This window comes from Lissotriton helveticus, chromosome 11 (genome assembly GCF_964261635.1).
Source record: "Lissotriton helveticus chromosome 11, aLisHel1.1, whole genome shotgun sequence".
In the NCBI taxonomy this organism is placed as follows: domain Eukaryota; kingdom Metazoa; phylum Chordata; class Amphibia; order Caudata; family Salamandridae; genus Lissotriton; species Lissotriton helveticus.
Genome location: NC_136072.1, coordinates 475,707,054 through 475,727,292, shown reverse-complemented (window position 1 = coordinate 475,727,292; position 20,239 = coordinate 475,707,054). Strand labels below are relative to the sequence as shown.

The 20,239-nt window shown below is 46.1% G+C and overlaps 1 protein-coding gene across 2 annotated transcripts in view; it reads left to right on the top strand.

Annotated features, from left to right (window-relative positions):
• The window catches only part of UGGT1 (UDP-glucose glycoprotein glucosyltransferase 1), an 822,704-nt gene that overhangs the window by 497,010 nt on the left and 305,455 nt on the right, over positions 1–20,239 (top strand). For both annotated transcript variants that reach the window (XM_078666074.1, XM_078666073.1), the window contains 2 exons: positions 244–450; positions 4,729–4,860. In XM_078666074.1, the coding sequence (XP_078522200.1) occupies positions 244–450; positions 4,729–4,860 (339 nt within the window). The remainder of the gene's footprint in view (positions 1–243; positions 451–4,728; positions 4,861–20,239) is intronic.

Below are 20,239 nucleotides of genomic sequence, written 5' to 3'. Positions count from 1 at the left end.
ATTGAATATAAGTATCAGCAATTGGTGAGTATTTTATGCAGATATTTCGTCTGGAGCAATATTCTTGTTTATAGGTGTTTTTGCTGTACTTATTTTGTGCGCTTATAAATGTTGCTCTGATCTGGCACTAGACTAGGGGTCTCCCAGGTGCATATTCTTTATTTGCAATGTTTTATTTTGGGCAACATCGCTAAGAAATCCTTGACTGTTAACCCCCCCCCCTCTTATTTTTATTCATTTTAGAAATCTAGCAGCAATGTGCGGATCAGCATGATTAACAACCCTAGTGACGCTGTGACCTTTGAAAACACACGCATAGGCCGTGCCCTTTGGTCTGCCCTGCAAACACAGAACTCCAACAATGCCAAAAACTTCATCACCAAGATGGCCAAGGAGGAGACTGCTCAGGCACTGAACTCTGGAGCAGACATTGCAGAATTCGCTGTTGGGGTATGTAACCTTTATGCTTTTCTTAGCTTAGTACAGTACTGGTTTAGCTTTAGTGCCCTGCAAAGGCATACAGAGTTTGTCACATGACCGTTTTTTGCCTCTAAGCGATTTCTAAATTGTATCTGTCTTGGAATTATGGGCATATTAGGTTTTCAGTGTTCAGTTACAATCAAAAAGGGACAAGGGCTCACCTTGTTAAGTATTTTCTCAACAATCTCAAAGGGGAAAGGGTCCATTGGGGATTTAAAAGTAGGTTACCACCTCCTTTGAGGTGTTGGTAAAACATGAAAGCATTTCGGTCGCAAAAAATTGACGTACTACTATGATTTGATATTTGGAATGGGCGCCCTTAAAAGCTCCTCCCAAATAATCTCAATTTGGGTTTGAAACTACTGAAAAAGGCTGCCAATCGGGCATTTGCAATTGCAAAAAGCCTTTGTACATCTGGTCCTTTGAGGTTTCAGTAAATATCAAGAACTCATTCCTCACTCAAAACCCCGTTCATAAGTAATTTTGTTTTTGTATTTTATTTAATAACCCTACACTTCTGCCATTATCCGAACCTTAAGTATATAGCTAATTCTTGTCAATTTACATTACATTTTAATAATTTATTTAATATTTTAATTTAACATTTCACATTACTAATATGTAATAAATGCATTTAAACCTTACCCCTAATTATATTAAATCATTTACTTTAATCAGTGTATTTGCATTAGCTGCAGTGATCAACTCTGTAGTTGTTCTATCAATGTAGTGTCTTGTTTTTGTAGTGCCATCAATGTGGGAAGGTATTTTAGGGGGATTCATAACAAAACCTACAAAACAGAAACTTTACCCATCATAGAAATGTCTTGCAAAATCTTGAAACCGAAAGCCTCATCAAGGCAATCAGCCCGAAGTCAGCTACCATATTCAAAGCCTCTGCCTTATAAATCATACACAATTAGTGCTAGATTGGCATCTAGGAAAAGACGCCACTCAATTTCCAGACTTAAGCAGCCCACAGTTAAGCCTAGAAAGAATGCTCTGATTCGACTTCAAAAAGACATTGACTCAGAGGATCGACCTCAAAAGGACTGGTGGTATTTGAGTACATTAGAATATGTTATGCAGAAATATTGCCTGACATAAGTATTGTGTTCTAAATATAGTTTTTAAAAATAACATGCCACACAAACAAGGGACACACATGGTACGGCAGTAGACTTTAATCTGCTCAAAGCCCCCTTGCCTGAACTAGAAAACCATCCATATTGACCCTGATCCGAGTACAGTGTGGCTAATTCAACACTGATTAATCACATTTATTGCAATTATATTTTAGAATGTTCTTTCACCCGAATATTGCTTATTTGTATATCCTCAAGAAAAGGTACATTGCATAGGACGTCAATGATACCCTTCTTCAAGACGTAAGAGGTTTTCTACCATCTACAAGGCCAAAGCTTACTCACCTTGTTTTTGCATGCAGAGAACAGAAAGATCAATTTGAGGAAGAAGAGGACCCAAGTGCATTTGATGCCCTGTGTTGGACGAAAGACCAATGTAATAGGGACATAAAACACTCCCACAGCTGTCACGGCGTGGCTGGCATCAGCCCCCACAACATCAGCGGCAATGTTGAAAGCAATATTCACTCATAAACTCCAGTACCTCCAGGTAGAGGTTCTTAACCTACCATTGCCCTTCCCCAGCCACAAATACTTGTCAACTGAAGACTGAGATTTTTCACTCTGCTGTGGTTAAAGAACCTTAGACAGATACATGTTAGAGACTATGTTAGATTGGTAATGCGTTTGATCAAATACTCTGCTTCACTCATCATCAAGGCCAATCTTGATCTTTTAATGAGCATCATAGAGGAAGTTGCTTCATTGAGTGCAGTTGGAGTCTCATTCATGAAAGGAAAGATGTCTTTATTCACTCCATTTTCCTATTCCCAAGGGAGATGCAAATTTGAGACTCATTTTGGATCTCTGAACTCTCAGTAGATAAGTGTGAAGTTTACATTTCCCAATGACAACTTTGCAAGACGTTATTCCACTATTCCAAGAATAAGACTTCATCTTGACCCTTGACTTCCAAGATGCGACTAACTGCCTTCAATTTTTGGTGAGTTCCAAGAATTCTCAGCATACTGTACTTGCCTTAAGGATGAAGACAGCTGCACAGTTATTACAAGCTAGTCTTTGGGTTGCTTGTAGTGGCATAATTTTGCTTTATAGCCATTCATGTATTTATTTATTTTATTTGTTGGTTTGTATAGCGCTCAAATCGACTCTCATTGGAGTATCTCTGCGCTTTGACACCTGTAGAACACCAAGAAATAAATGTGGAAGGACACTAAATTTCATTTTTAAACAGTATTGTTTTCAATTGTTTTCGAAATTTTAAATGATCTGTGCATTGTTTGAGTGATAAAGGGAGTCTGTTCCAAAGAGTAGGTCCTACTATGGAAAGTGCCTTACTCCCATGTCTGGCTTTCTTAGCTCGTGGTACCTGCAAAAGAAAATCATTGCTGGACCTAAGGGATCGAGTGGGGGTGTAGGGAACAAATTTATTTTCCAGATAGGCAGGTCCTTGGCCATTTAGGCACTTGTGAATCAAACAACATGTTTTGAATTTCGTTCTCTGCCGGACAGAAAGCCAATGTAATTGGTCAAGAAGGGGTTTGGAGGCAGTTCTAGGATGTATGTCTATTTCCAGACGACTGGCTCATCCGTGCTGGTACCAAACCATGCACTCTTTACCATTACTTTGCAGGGTGGGGTCAGTATCAGTTTATCAAAACTCTCAACAAAAAAGGAATGACTTTGGTGCAGCTCTGAACTCTAAGGTGGCTAAAGCACATAGGAGCAGGTGCAGTCTCTGACAATGAGTGTGGTTTTTCATATTTCGATATGATTGTCTTGTGCATTGCTGTGGTTTATAGTGCAAGGCTGCATGGCAGACACTCCTGAAGTTAGAATCTTGGGTGGAGGTTGGGTTGGTAACACCCCATGTACAGAACTAAGTGTGATGGTGGTCTTCTCTGAAGACCTCATGTGACCCATACAACAAAGATGTCATAAGCACATCTGGTCCTTGAATGAGTAGCATTTACTTATCAGTGTGTTGGAACTTAAAGCAATCATCTTGGCATTGGCAGTTTTCCCAAAAACTCTTTGGGGGGGAAGGGGGTGGTGTTTTTTTTAAAATTATTTTTTTAAGAGAAACTTGACAACCATGTGCTATCTAGAGAACCAGGGAGGGCAGTCTCTCTCTCAATGTTGAGAATAGATGCCGAGACAGTGGCATATTTAGTCAGAAAATATGCCAGATGTAGCTAATTATCTTGCAGATAAGCTAAGCAGAAACACGCAAGTCCGGATTCACACTACCAGAGATTGGATCTCTTTGCAAGAAAAGAAAATACAAAATGCCAAAACCTCTCCTTCAGGTATCCACAACATGGGGCCCAAGAAATGGGCCACGGGCAAGTTAATGCTAGTGTGAGAGATGATATGCATGTTATGGCACTGTCTGGGTCAGGTGCAAGGTAAATATTATTGTTAATGTCATTATAATTGGAGATAATGGTCCAGGAACAAATTAGGTGTATTGTCTGAGTAAGTAGTGAAATTTGTGTGAGGGTAATCATTAATGTCAAGATTAGAGATATGGTAATGATTTGTTTTTGTAAGAATTGTGGTTAGGGTTAGAGGGATGGATTGGACTTGTGTTTAGGCAAAGATTAGGTTTCTTTAAGTTTAGAATTAGGTTAGGGTCCAGGTTAGGGTTTGGATTTGGCATGTGTGAGGTAAGGGTGAGGTTAAGATTTGGGCTAGGATCGCAGGTTAGGTAAGAGGTAAAGTTGAATATGCCAATAGAATGTTCAGTAAAGAAATTTAAAACAAAATCAAAGGATTCATTTTCACCTAATAGTGTCCATTGAAAATTCAGTGTCGGTGCTATCCATAGCTAAATGTAGCTTTACCTTGAAATGGCGTTTTTGCAAAAAAAGGTTGGATTAAATGGTATCTCTCTGAAATGTACTGAGATTAAATTACGCACTTGCATTCAGGATGCACACTGGACTTTTTTTTTGTAGGCAAGTAGCTTTTTCATTGGTGACTTTGAAACATTAGAGTAGTGATAGGAGAAGTAGGTATGTGGTGCGAGCAAATATAAATATCCCATCATGTTTTTTGTTTTTATTGCTGTTTAGCTCTAAATACAATTTATTGGAATGCCATTCTAAAGTCCTTTTATCATCTCTTTTTTTGCTTCTAGGGGATGGATGTCAGTCTTTTCAAGGAAGTCTATGAATCCTCAAATGTGAACTTCATTTTGTCTCATGCAATGTACTGTCGTGATGTTCTCAAGCTGAAGAAAGGACAAAGGGCTGTTATTAGTAACGGACGGGTGAGTCCACCTTAATTGTCTTTTGTTATGACAGTGTAAAGTTAATATTACCGTCCTCATCCGTCTTCCTCGTTGCATTAGTGAGAGAGTGAGCGTTCCTGCTCCTGTGCACAGAGTTCACCCAATAAAATAAGTCCCCCATCCAATACGGCAGCCAAATGAAGACCCTATCCTATGACACATATAGAAGGGGCTGACACGCTCAGGCTTCCTGTTTTCTTTCCTGTGTTTCTAGGACAGCGTCACCCAGTTACGTTACACTTTATTTGTATATTATAGTTGTTAACATGTTTAGGGTGGAGCCTGCGAGAGCATGCGCTAGATCGTGCATCTTGCTTGCGAGACACTTGTGTATAGAAAATGTCTCAAAGGGCTAGAAGCAAGCATTTTTGGCTTCAGAGTCCCTCTTCTTAACAGGCTCCTTAATTGGACAGTTTAGGCAAAACATAATTTTCGGTCATTTTTGTGGAGCAGGAGCCAAGCAAAGATTGGTTCAAGTTAATCCGTGCCTGTCTGCTGCTTCCAACTTTTTTCTTCCCCCTCTTGCTCTCCCTGCTTGCTGCTCTCTTCATAGCGCTTGCGCTTTATTTCTCGTATTTTTAGGTCAAGCCTAGGCAGCACACACACGCTGTCTACAAGACCTGCTATAATCACTATACAGAGTGTAATCCCGCCTGCTACTGTCCATTGGTTCACCCTTGTGTGGCTCTTCTTTGCTGGTTGTTCATTGGCTGGTGCTCCTGATATATCCGTTCCATTTTTCGATCAGGAGCACTGGCCAACTACAGTTTTTTCCTTACACTATAGGTGTTTATTGTGTTTTTTTGGGGACTACTTGTTTGTAATATTTGCCGTGTTGCACTTGGCTCTGTCTCCAAGTATGGCAGCTGTGCCTTCCTTTTATTCTACACGGCGCATCTCGGCCGCCTCCATTTTAAATATGTGCTATTTATTACTTCAGTACCGCCTGCTGATTTCAGTTGCTCTTGCAATGGCATCGCCCAGTGCTATATGGCCCAGCTACAACCATCAACCCTTCCAGCTGGTGCAGAAATGTGACTGGCCTCATGTGCCTACAAAGAGCAGCAGCACGGTTGCTGCAACGCCCTATCTCCATAAAGCTGCAGACCCTTCGGCTCCGCATTTCGACCACTGAGACACCTATCGGCCAGGTTTGTCGGCCAGGTTTGGCCATTGTTTAAACCCTGCACCTGGTCAGGCATCGACCTGTTTGCTGATCGATCCGGTTGAGCGCCAATAATCCCAAACTTTCTGGGGCACCTAGCATCTTTTCCCAGCTGGCTCCACCACACTCATGGAACCACTACCGGCGCCCCAATCAACCTACACAGAGCTGCAACCAGCAGCATCGACCCCTGGTACAGTGCTGTGACCGGCCACATCGCACCACTGCACGTGACAGACCGAACCTCCCGCAGTACCACAGTGTTTGAGGGTCTCGCAGCCCTTCTGCCAGAGTGCTTGCATGGTCATGACCATCCCATGCAGTGAGGCACTATCGCCACCTGCATACCGGTACTGCAAAGTGTCACCTAACGACCCGCAACCCCAGTCTGCACATCTGTGGACATGGCTCATGGCACCACCAACTAGCGGGAGAACCGCCAGAGGCATCACCGCAACCAGCCTCAGAACCACCAGCCTGTGCCACTATACCCGATCCATCCTACCCTGGGCACCAAGGAACCCGACAGCCAAGTCGCCAGGCGAGGTTCCCCACAGCGGACCAGCTCATCACTGCCGGTTTTGGGACCCCAAAGCAGTTGCCAGGTCCAGCCTTCCAGCCTGTGTACAACCGGATCAGCCAAACGGTCCTCTAGACCATCAGAGAGTGAGCAGGCTCACCGAACCAAAGCAGTCCATCTGCCAGAAAGTAGCCCCTTTTAACTGTTCTGCATTCTTACCAATAATTTTTGCATCTGATAAAGACTACTAGCCTCAGATTCCTTAACATAGAATTATCCCCAGGCATGAGACTGGATCCGGAAAACTTTCTGCTACAGCATTCCCGTGCGCCGGAGGGGGGACGGCACCACGTGACTCCGTCCTGGCCTAATTTTCAGGCCTTTCCTTCCTTTTCACACTTGGGCGTAGTGGAATAGTGTGCAAATGCCTTTGGGCTTTAAGACGTGTACCACTTATGCGCGTCCCATTTCCGCAATGGACCCTCACCCGATCTGTATGTGATGCCTGAGCGAGCACCACGACTCGACGGATTCCGACGCCTGTCAGCACCATAAGCCTAACTCATGGCGGGAGTGCCGTACGAAATTGCTGTCGGCGCGCTTGTCTAGGTCGGTGTCATTTCAGCGTCTGTCTCCTACCTCAGCAGCAAGGAGCCGCTGGTTTCGTCTGCGACATCGTCCTTCGCCACGGCCCCAGGGGCGTGGTTCACCGGATCGTAGGTCCTTCAGCTTATCTCCGAGGCCCTGTCCTCCTTCTGCGGTGGGAACTGGCTCCCCTCGGGCCATGCGCCCCCGCCTGTCGCCTTCTTACCGGCCGTTTCCCGGCGTCGGGGTGACTAGGGCTCAAATGACACCCTACACTGCAGCTCTGCAGGCTTCATTGGCCCCTCCTCCACATCCTGAGACGTCTGCGGATTCCTTGCGTCGCACAGGGACTACCGAGGAGTCGCTGGCGGCTCCGGCCCCGGCGCTGAAGGTTTCGGCTGCAGGTCATAGGAGGGTGGTGTCGTTGAGGTGTGGTCCTTTGGGGCCCCCTTCTTTGACACTTGGCGTCCCTGCCTCGCCGCAAATCTCTACAGGCTCCCTGTGGAGTTGCTGGAGATCGCTGGGACTCCGGGCTTGCTCCGGAGTCCCAATCTGTCCTCTACGCGGGCTCCTGCTGGTGCCGTCTCGGTGCCAGGAGCCTTCCTCCCCTGCTCCGGTGGAGTCGCAGGTGGATGCTGGGCTCTGGGGTGCTTTCCCCAGTCCCTCTCGGTCCTCGACGCGGGCGGCGGCCCCATCTGAGGCCGAGCCGGTGCCTTTTCAGCGCCGCTCCTTCGCCGTACTGGCGTCTACCCCGCCCCGTCTCCTGGGGAGCACGTGGTGGCAGAGGTCGCCGCAAGTGCCCACTCCGGCGCCGGCTGACGCCAGTCAAGCACCGGTGGCGGACTCCACGAAGCAGCAACGGCGTCGGGTTCTTGATTCGTCTCCGGAGGTATGTCATCTGTTGGTGTCTTCCTCCCCGGAGACAGGGTGCCATATTGTTGCTTTTTCACCGGCATCTTCCAGGGAGGGCTCTTCGCCATCCCCACGGCCTAAATCCTCAAACCCTTCTTTTCGTAGCTCGCGACTGGCCTTTCCCCAGGCCACTCCGCTTTCCCCGTGAGCCCCTCAGGTTCCCCACTCTTCTGTGGATCCCCCACTATTGCGGGGCTGGCCGCTTCCTCCTGCAGCTGGACTTAGGGACGGACGGCTCAGTCTGCAGCCGTCTCCCACAGAGGAATTGCTTTCTCCTCCGCGGCGCCCTACTGAGCCAGTGTGGCCTTTGTTCGGGCTATTTCCACAGCTGCTGGTATTCTGAGGATGGGTGAACCTGTCACTCCATTTCCTACAGACCACCTCTTGCAAGTTCTCCACCAGGGCTCTGGTGGACGGGAGTTGTTCCTTCCTTTCGAAGCTTCACTCCATAAGTCTCTTATGGGGACGCCCTGCCACAGGCTATCCGGTGCCTCAGGCGCTCCTGCATCGCCACCATCCTGCTCCGCATGACCCGGTCTGTCTTTCCTTCCATCCTTCTACTCATGGCGCTCTTCTGCGGAATGCCTTTCCGTGCTTGCCTGTGGTGTTGTTTCCTCCGTCTCAGGAGGCTCGGTGGTTAGATTCATGGGGGCGTAATGTCTTTGCTTCTTCCAGTGCGCGTGCACCACTCGCGGGCGTGTTTGTTTTTAGGTCTCGTTTTTTATTTGCACTTGCATTACTTTAGCATTACGTTGCAACCCTTTCTAAGAACAACCCACAAACGCAATGTCTCCACCAAAGTGCTCAGAGAGATAAGTAATTGGCAGGTGTGTGGGATATGAACATTTAGAAAAAAGTCATAGCATAACTAGGCATAAGTGTCACTCCCCTTACAGTTGCATTCTGGCTAGTGCACTTCTTTAGCTTTCAAAATGAAATATACTATGATGTTTTAAAGATGTCTGCGGTAAATAGCCCCTTTGCAGAAAAGCTGCTTGCGATACCATTTTCAGTGAGTCTAAAGATGGCACTGTGAGTAAGGTGACGTTTCAATAGCGGGCATTCTAAGTTAGAAGAAACCACAACATGGCTTTTGACGCCACTCGGAACCAACCTTAAAATGTCCCATACATATTAAAAAAAAAATCTCAATATGTTCTTTTTGCTTATTTCACCTCACCAACATGGCCGCGTGCCTGAGTATTCCTAGTTACGTAAGCAGGGAGGTCCCTGTCTGGAAGAGCCATGTTTCTCAGAATGGATTTTAGCAAGTCCGAGTGCACCTGCGCTGCTGCTGGCGGTGGCCTGGAGTGCGGCGAGTGGGTCTAAGGCAGTGTGAGGGGCCCGCGTAGACTTACCACTTACTCTGTCTGAGCGGCGTTGTCTGGGGCACGGGCAGGCCAGAAATTACACACGCGAAGCCCGCCCGCTTTCCCTTTCCCAAGTGAAGCATGACCGAGCCTCAGTCAGCGCTGCTTCTGCGAAGGCAGTTTGGAAAAGATATGTTCGAGGCATAAGAGCTGCAGATCTTACACTGTGCATTAGATCGCCACCTGGTGTTGGGCTCGGATGATTGCATGTTGTTGTCGTCTTGGAAGAAGTCTTTGTAGCCAAGAGATAGGTGACTCCTCCCTTGGACGATAGTGCGTATGGGCATCATCTCCATCCTTAGATTGTTTTTTTCCGCCACTGGGTTCGGATGAAAATTTTCCGCTCCGGGTCGAAATCTACTTTTTGAGTACTTCGACGTGAAAAAACATATTCAAACTTCACCAAACTACTTTCGATATCGACAAACATCGTCTCGACTCCATCAGCTCGATTCCGGTTGTCGACGCGGGCCGTTGGGCCTATCCACGCCGTGAGGCCTACACCTCCTGGAAAAGATGCCATTCAAAAGATGCCCCAACTGTGGAGCAAAGTTCCCACATAGTGACCATCACGAGGTGTGTAACCTGTGCTTATCGCCAGAACACGACTAATCCAGCTGCACAGCCTGTGCGTCCTTTCGATCCAAGAAAACCATTCGAGATGCAGAGATTGGCCCCGGAACGGGTGAATATCTTTGACGAAGTTGCGCTCATTCCAAAAGAAGATTCAGACGATCTCCAAATCGTATCGGAGGCAGATGACTCAGATGACTCCATACCATCGGGTCAGCGCGTGAGTACTACTGCCCCGGCCCCATACCCACCACCCAAATCGAAGGCAAAGGTCAACACTCTGCCTCCTGGGCCCAGTTGCGACCGAAAACACACTTCGAAAGCCCTGCAATCGAGCCGGCTCCGAAGAAAATACTCAAGCCTTCCGGTAGCTCCTTACCGAGCAAGCTGCACGTGCCGATCCCACCAGCTCCCTCGGCACCGAAAGAAGTCTCGGCTCCGAAACTGTTGACTTCTAAAGACAAAACTATAAAGCCTGCATCGGACGCCTCAAAGCTGACGAGACCAGCATCCACCCCGAAGCCAATATCTTCGGTACCAAAACCTACAAGGCCTGATTCTGATGCGCTCAAGCCCTCGAAACAGCCTACGGCTTCGGTGCCGAAATCTACGCCAAAGGACACAGTTACAACTCCTAAGGCTAAAGACAAGCAGCAACCATGCCCGGAACCGAAAAAATCGGCACCGGCAAAGGTTCCGCAAGGGGAAGAACTTTTCCAACCTGATCCTCTACAAAAGAAGATCTACATTGACCCAAAGACAGGTCATGTATCCACTACACCACACAGGAAAAGAAAATAAGACACAGCACCTACACCTGCAGTGCCTGTCAAGAAGAAGGACTCTTCCACATCTCCTATGCACCCTTCTTCTCCTATACTACCTTCTCCTTCATATCCTGTTCCTCCTAACAATTCACCTCAGAATTCTCCTGAACACTCTCCTCCTCATTCTTCACCACATACACCTCAAAATGACGATGAGTATAGCAATAGGGGGAGGGATAGACCCAGATGAGCCTTTTCCCTACCCTGTTGATGATCCTGATTGGGAGTACCCAAACCCACAGGATGTGCCAGATATTCCTGACCCACAGGCATATCCATCAAAACCTTTTCCCCCAGAAGACAATATTGGTTTTGGGCACTTACTGAATAGGGCTGCCATTTATCATGGGGTCACCATGCATTCAGATGAGGCAGAGGAAGTTTTTATATTAGATACGTTTGAACAATCACAAAGGTCTGTTCAAATTCTTCCTATGATCTAAGGGGTCATCAAACATGCTCCAGAGGTATTTAAAGATCCTGTACGTGCTAGGATCCTAAACCCTAGAATTGAGAAAAAGTACAGGCCTGTTCCTGGTGATCCAGCCTACATTAAAGTACAGCTACCCTTAGATTCCCTAGTTTTTCTCAAATGCTAGAAAAAGAGCAAACTCACAAACTTCTGGTGAAGCACCACCCCCTGATAAAGAATCTAAAGTGATAGATGCTTGAGGCAAAAGAATAGCTGCATAAGCTACTAATACATGGCGTATAGCTAACACACAAGCCCTCTTTGCAGGATATGACAGGGCTCATTATGATCAGTTAGAAAAATAAATGCAACATCTACCTGACCAATATAAGGCGCAGGCAAACGACTTTATACAAGAAGGCAAGTTAATTTCAAATGCCTCAATCAAGTGTGCACTTGATGTTGCGGACACTGCATCTAGAGCTGTAAACACTAGTGTCGTACTTAGACGTCATGCGTGGCTACGCATTTCAGGATTTAAGCAGGAAGTGCAAACTACCATCTTAAATCAGCCATTCAATCAACATCAATTGTTTGGACCAGAGGTAGACACAGCACTTGAGAAAATGAAAAAAGATAGATACAGCCAAATCTATGGGAGCTTTGCAATCCACACAAGCTAGGGGCTCCTTTTGATGCTCTTTCTATAGAGGAGGCTCCAAACAAACTGGAGCAGACAATACAGCTTCCTTCAAATCCAATACACAGGCATCCACCAGTAAAGGATATTTTAGAGGAGGCTATAGAGGCATCAACAATAAAGAAAAAGGTCGAGGTAACAACAATAATTTAACCTTTTCCACCACAAAACAATGACTTCCCTCTGCTCCCCCAACAGCATTCCACTCCTGTGGGGGCAGACTAACACAGTTCATACCTGTCTGGAATTCCATCACAACAGACAGGTGGGTAAGACAAATTATCCAGCTTACAGCTACCCCTCCACACATACTACCCAGGCAGCGTCCAATGTCTGCAGAACATCTTATGCTGCTCAAACAAGAAGTCATATCACTTCTTCAAAAGAACGCATAAGAAATAGTTCCTTTACAACATCAAGGAACAGGGGTTTACTCTCTGTATTTTCTAATACCCAAAAAGGACAGGACACTAAGACCAATTCTCGACCTCAGGCCCCTCAATCACTATATACACGCAGATCATTTTCATATGATCACTTTACAACAAGTGCTCCCATTGCTGCAACAAGGCGACTTCCTTATAACACTAGATCTAAAAGACGCCTACTTCCACATTCCTATACATCCTTCTCATAGGAAGTATCTAAGGTTTGTACTGGAAAGACAGCATTATCAATTCAAAGTCCTTCCATTCGGGGTAACAACTGCACCAGGAGTGTTGACAGAGTGCCTAGCAGTAGTAGCATCACATCTCAGAAGACATCAAATACATGTCTTACCTTATCTAGACGATTGGCTCATAACAGCCAAGTCATTCAATCAGTGCGTCCAACACACACATCAGTCAATTCAAACATTGCACGACTTGGGGTTCACAATCAACTACATCAAGTCGCACCTACAGCCCTCTCATGTACATCAATATTTCGGGGCTACAATAAACACGTCTACAGCTCGAACGTATCCCAGTCCAGCAAGGATACAGAGCATTCAAGCCTTAGTCACAAAGTTCCAACATCTCTCCCAGCCAGAGTGTTCATGAGTCTAGTAGGCATGATGGCATCTTGCATCTTCATTGTACCATATGCAAGACTGCAAATGTGTCCGTTACAGGAATGTCTTGCACAAAAGTGGAATCAGGCTCAAGGACAACTAACAGACCTGGTGTTGGTAGACAGCCGCACACATCGCTCTCTGCAGTGGTGGAACACCAAAAACTTGACAAAAGGGCGGCCGTTCCTCTAACCTGTTCCACAAATAGTACTTACAGCAGACGCATCTCTCACAGGATGGGGAGCCCATCTCCTACATCCTACAACTCAAGGGCAATGGACCAATCAACAAAAATCGTTCCATATCAATCACCTAGAGCTGCTAGCAATATTCTTAGCACTTAAAACATTACAAGTACAAAACAAAGCTGTCTTAATCCGGACGGACAACATGACAGCTACGTACTATATACAAAAACAGGGGGGGACACACTCTCTACAGCTGTCCCAGCTTGCACAGAACATTTGGAGATGGGCCATTCCACAAAACATATATCTGTTAGCAGAACACCTTCCAGGAGCTCACAATCAGATAGCATTTCTGTTAAGTCGACAGACACAACAGATTCACGAATGGGAACTACATCTGCAAGTTCTTCAACCATTCTTTTGCAAGTGGGGTCATCCAGACATAGATCTGTTCGCCACACGCGAAAACGCAAAATGCCCAACCTTCGCCCCCAGGTTTCCACACCCGCTGTCCAAGGGCAATGCGATATGGATGAACTGGTCAGGCAGATTTGCGTACGCTTTTCCGCCACTACCACTAATAGCACTAATAGTGCGCAAGCTACGACAACAGTTGCTCAAACTGATTTTAGTAGCTCCCACATGGGCACGCCATCCGTGGTATAAAACTCTGCTAGAACTATCCCTAGTTCCACACCAAAAGCTACGTCTGACACCATCCCTGCTAAAGCAGAACCATGGAGACATCAGACATCCAGACCCAAGCCAACTGAATCTGGCTATCTGGCTCCTGAGGTCCTAGAGTTTGGTTATCTTAACCTACCTCCAGACTGTATGAATATCATTAAAAAAAGCCAGGAGACCTACTACTAGAGCTTGCTATGCTGCTAAATGGAAAGGATTTGCCATTCACTGCAACAATAACCAAATTGATCCCCTAGATGCTTCCATCCAAAATATCATTTGTTACCTTCTACATTTACAAAGATGTAATTTGGGATATTCATCTATACGCCTACATCTGGCAGCAATTGCAGCATATTTACAAAATAGACAACACTTGTGTCTATTTAGAGTGCCTGCTATTAAAGCATTTATAGAAGGATTAAAACGAATCATTCCTCCCAGGTTACCAACCTTTCCAGTGTGGAACCTAAACATTGTTCTTACAAGGCTCATGGGACCACCTTTTGAACCTCTACACAAATGTGAACTGCAATTCCTGACATGGAAAACAGCTTTTCTAGTAGCTATTACCTCTCTTAGGAGAGTAAGTGAGATTCAAGCTTTCACTATACAAGAACCATTTTTACAATTACACCGTAAAAAAAGTGGTTCCCAGAACAAATCCCAAATTCCTTCCAAAAGTCATTACTCAGTTTCATTTAAACAAATCTGTAGTTACCAGTTTTTTTTTCCAAAACCCAGACTCTGTAGCAGAAAGAGCTCTACACACACTAGACGTTAAAAGAGCTCTCCTCTATTATATAGATAGGACCAAATCCTTTCGCAAAACAAAGCAATTGTTGTAGCTTTCTCTCCACCACATAAAGGCAACCCCATCTCTAAAGCTGGAATTGCAAGGTGGATTGTAAAATGTATACAAATATGCTATCAAAAAGCGAATCGTACATTAGCAGTTCCTCCTAGGGCACACTCCACACGTAAACTAGGAGCCTCCATGGCTTTCTTAGGGAACATTCCCATAGAACACATTTGCAAGGCAGCAACATGGTCTACACCACACACCTTCACTAAACACTATTGTGTTGATGTGCAAGCTAAGCAGCAAGCTGCAGTAGGCCAAGCTGTCCTTAAAACCCTCTTTCAAACTACTGCAACAGATACAGGTGACCACCGCTAAGGGGAGACACTGCTGTACAATCTATGCTCCGTGTAAGATCTGCAGCTCATATGCCTCGAACGGAAAATGCTACTTACCAGTATGCATCTGTTCTTGGCAAGTAGAGCTGCAGATTCATACACGCCCTCCCGCCTCCTCGGTGCCTGTATCTGTTCCAGTTCTATCTTAATTAGATATACACGCATGGACATGCTTTCTTCTTTCTACAAACTCCATCATTTCCCGTCATGGCGAATAACAATCTAATGATGGAGCCGATGCCCATGCGCACTATCGTCCAAGGGAGGAGTCACCTATCTCGTGACTACAAAGACGACAACAACATGCAATCATCCGAGCCCAACACCAGGTGGCGATCTAATGCACAGTGTAAGAATCTGCAGCTCTACATGCCAAGAACAGATGCATACTGGTAAGTAGCATTTTCCATCCACTGGTGCTCAAAGCAAGGCATCTTGGATAAGAGGTCAGTGGTCACCTCAGTCCTAACGTATCTAACTTGCCTGCGGGATAGCAGCCTCATTTATGCATCACTCAAAGTTCATCTGCCTCCATCAGAGGACTCATGGGGAACAGCTTATTCACCCTACAAGTGGTAAACAGAGTTCTGAAGGGAGCAAAAAAGGTACCATTGTGGAACTTAAATACTGTACTTACTCAACCTATGCTAAAGCAGGAGAGTAATTAGCAGCCAAGCCAAGGGCACATTCCACAAGACAAAAAAAGGAGCAACAATTACCTTTCTAGCAGATGTGTCCATCAACGATATTTGTATGGCGGCAACATTGTCATCCACTAAAGCTTCACAAAGCATTACTGTGTGGTCAGCCTGATACAAAAACAAGCAACAGTTGGACTAAGAGTACTAAAACACCTGTTTTGTGAGTTCATGCACATATGAATCCAAGCTCCTGAAGGAGGCAGATGCCACTACAAAACCAATGCACAGCTTGTGAATCTGGAAAAGATTAATGATTCAAAACAAAATCGTTATTTACTAGTTGGAGTAGTTTTGCTGCTTGAAGAGTTTTTCTTGGTTCACATGTGATCCACACCGAAATAGCAGGAGCAAACATTTGAGGTCAACAAGATGTCAGATGAGGATGAATCCAAACTACAGGTCACTTTAAGGTGGAAAAAAAAGAATCCGAAGCTGGCGACCACACAGGAACCTCCAGGGTTCACGTAGAACATCACGGTGGGGGCTGGCATACCAACAAATGGTGGTCCACGTTGAAGGCCCTGACTAAAAAATAAAAGTGAGCAAGGAAACACAATTCCAGAACCATCCACCAAATGGCATAATAATGCACAACATATGGATCCAGAAAACTCTTCAAGTTGAAAAGTTACTCCTACAGGTAAGTAACCATTTGCTTTTTCCACCTATCAAGTGAGAAGGAGGGCTTTGCTTTCTCTTCTTGGGTGCTGCTGTTTCTTTCACAGTTTCCTATCTCACTTTTTTGGAGCTTTGATTTGGTTAATAAAACTGTGCCTCCATTTGCCACATAAGCAGTTCAAATCTTTCATAAAGCAACACATTTCTTTACAACTCTCAGTACCTGACCCATTCAAAACCTCCAATGTGTTTGAAAATTATGGTGTTGCCAACACAATGATCAAAGCCAATAACTTAATTGTGAAATCTTTATCCTGTTGTGAAGTCCAGCTCAAGAAAACAAATGGATGATAATTGTCTAAACATGATTACCCTCAATTATAGGACAGACAGGAAGATCAAAGTTACTGGAGTGGTAGCTTACACTCCCCAGACAATTACTTCATCACACCTGTAAACCTACACACCCTATTGCAAATTTTTTTTTTTTGTTTGAAAACCTTTATTTAAAAAGTAAGGAGATACATGCGCAGGCCCACAACCACCATGGCCGGCCGCAAAGACAGTAAATAGGAACAGGAGAAACGCAGGTCGATCAACAATCAGGATATTCAGAGTTATTTCAGACGTGGCTGTGAGGTCCGCAACACAGGATAGGAGGTTTTCATTTTAAAATATAAGAGAAGAGTAGGGGCTGCAACAGCAAGGACGTCACACCTTACAGGAGAAATACACAAAGGAGACGAGGGGGGACGTACCCCACTTACAGTCGGAGACAGGCTATGACTCCAGCAATTATTAAATCTAGGCGGCCGCGGCGGCCTAACTGGGCGGCAGGCGACACTACAGAAAGCAACATTGCTAAGTATCATCCCAGAAAACCCACCCCCCAAGGACAGAGAAATGAAGGCATGTTGAGACGCTAGCAAAAGAAAAAAAGGTGTAAGACCAAGAGACAGCCAACCCAACTAAAGAGGAAAAGACCCTCCCAAAGCCGGAAAAGAGCGATAGGGACCATAGAACAAAACAAACTAAAAGAACAAACCCCCCCCCGCACCCTCCACCCTGCACCCCTGTAATGGCTACGGCCTAACCCACTAACAGCGTGCCTGTCGCCCCAGAACTGCCCCACAGAAGGGAAAAAGTAAAAGAAGTGGAGGAGGAGAGAGACAGACACACTCCCGGACACCCGGTACCCCCCGCCAGCAGTGACCTCCCCAAGGCACAATTATCGTCAATCAAAGCAAACATTTGGCAGTAACACGGGGAGGACAATCACCAATAAGAAACCCCCCACCCCAGCGCCCGGTGAGATACTCTGTCAATCCCGGCAAAAAGATGAACTGAGGAATCCCAGAAAAGTAAAAGTCAACCCTGAAAGGATCACGGGGAGACCTATCGCCAGAGTCACAGCAAATGCGATCAGGAAAAGCGTCTCAGGTAGTCCAAAGCAGTGGCGAGGAGCAAGAACAACACAAAGTTGGAATCAGCCCTGACCAGTGCGAATCCTTCCCGTGGCACGCGCCAACCAAGCCACAGCCGACCAGAGGCAGACAAAGCGTCCACGGCAATCCGAGGCACTGAGGATGGAACAAAGTCCGAACACAAAATGACGGCCTCCGCCGTACAAACGGGCCAGGATGAAGAAGAACGGCAGTCCCTTACGACAGGACCCTGAGACTCTGCGTTGACGATCAGGACCTCCAGCGACGATACTCCATCGAATAGGAAACGTGAGGGGAAGACCAGGCACTGTGACGGGTGAAGGAGAAGTGGGGCAGAAAACGTCCAAACGGGCAAGGTCAGGCTGCCGCTCGGGAACCTCAAAATGGCGGGTCAAATCGCTCGACCGGACCACAAAGTGCTGTTCAGGTGTCGCAGCGTCAGTGGCCGGTCGCGAGCAGACATCGTCCAGCTGTGCCGCCAGAGAGACATACGTGACGGTGAAATGGGAGCGGAGCGCCCCAATTGCTGCCATTACGGATCTCAACGAAAGTGCGCCATCCGTCCCCTCCATCCCGGGGCCCAGAGGACGGAGGGGGATACGAGCCCCAGACAACATCGCTGGGCTTCGGTCACACATTCAGGCGATCTCGACAACAGGGGCGCCCCGAACTGGCACGCTCAACACCGTCACCGGCCGCGGGAGCAGCCCGTCAGCCCCGGACCGAGAAACGGGGGTCCGGGCACACAACCCCCAGTCACGGCTCAGGAGGATCACAGCACGTCACGATGCCTCATCTCCAGCCACGAATCCACAAATCGGAAGTGCAAAGAATTATTCGAATCCGGAAGACCGGCCACGATCCGGGTCCCACAGCCGATGTTGATCAGTCCCCACCCGGATGGGTCAGGAATCGAGGTCCCAGCGGCAGCCCTGGAGTAGGCCGAGGATGAGACACGACACAACTCTGTCACCGAATAAGGTAGGAAGTCCGGGATGGCACCGTTGGCATCAGGCAACCTTCATGCACCCAGGCATAGGGCGTGGGTAGAGGATAAACAAACAGGATAGACGAGCCGCCGGCGGAGGTCGACGGAGCCGGGAGCTTATGCGGCCATCTTGGTTCACGACGTAGCTCCGCCCCCCCTATTGCAAATTTTGAGCATTAGAATGTCTGATAGTTTGTAAATCTGGATGGTCATGTTTTTGTTTGAGCAAAAAAGGAACTATTTATGCTGACATATTACCTCACTAGTATGCCCCGTATCAGGATGCAATGTATACACAGGTACTCAGGTTACCGCTTTCTGTGGGACAGAACGCCCCCGCCCCCAGAGGGCTTCATGTTTACCCACAGAGTAAATCATAATTTTAAGGTAGTATTGTGCATCAGAGGGGATAGGAGATTACCTTTTTGGGCTCAGTTAAACTTAATACCAAAACCTATGTTTAACTGAGACAAAGTCTAACTTTACTACTCGTAAATGCCCTTTGTGAATACTGAAAGTCGTAAAGTTAGACTTTTGTCTGTTTACCTTTGAGAATAAGGCTCGTTGACTATTGTGAAAGATGGATAGGGTTATAATATCCCGTTGGGTTTTTAATCTTTTGAATGTAGGGCATCAATAATCCATTGATAGACCAACCACTACAGACTTTCACTATTCATGGCCATTCACAATTAGCATTCAGATGACAGATCCACTCTTAGAACAGCTCATCTAGGCGGGGAAACAAAGAGCCTGAATAAGGTCCAAAGATCCATCTTGGACTTCAAAGATGAGGAGCAAGACTATGATGAAGCGTGCCCCCTTGTATTTGTAAGAGTTTGCATCCTTTTTCAGCTCAATAAAAGAACAGGACAATCCAGAATTCCAATTTGCGAAAATACTCCAGATAATCCTTCTCAGTTTGGAATAGGATGTATAGTTTTATGGTTGAGATTATTTTATGGTGTGGGAAGGCAACCTTATTATGTCCACATGTTTTCTTATTCCTTTCTGTCCCTAATTTGTGGTTATTCCCATCCTGTTATTTCTTGCCCATTTTGTCTGTAATTCATTTGAGGTCACCGAAGAAACCTATCTTGCCTGTCGATGAAGGGACTGCTATTTGAGAAGACCTTGGACTTCATAACCAACAAAAAGTGTCACATATAGAAATTGGTTGTGATCACCTTCGCAACACCTGTTACTTCGTGTCAGAGGGTAACTGCCCCTGTAAATGAGGGGAGCTTACTAATCTGAAATTCCTGAATAGCTTTAGTATGATCATTTGTACAGTTCTTCATTTTGTAGTTCCTGCTTAGTGTAAAGAACTTGTAAGATTGCATGTCCAGACATGCAAGGGTCCTGCAAAAGTGAATCTGATGTGATAAATTAACTTTAACACTTCGAGATTTGGAC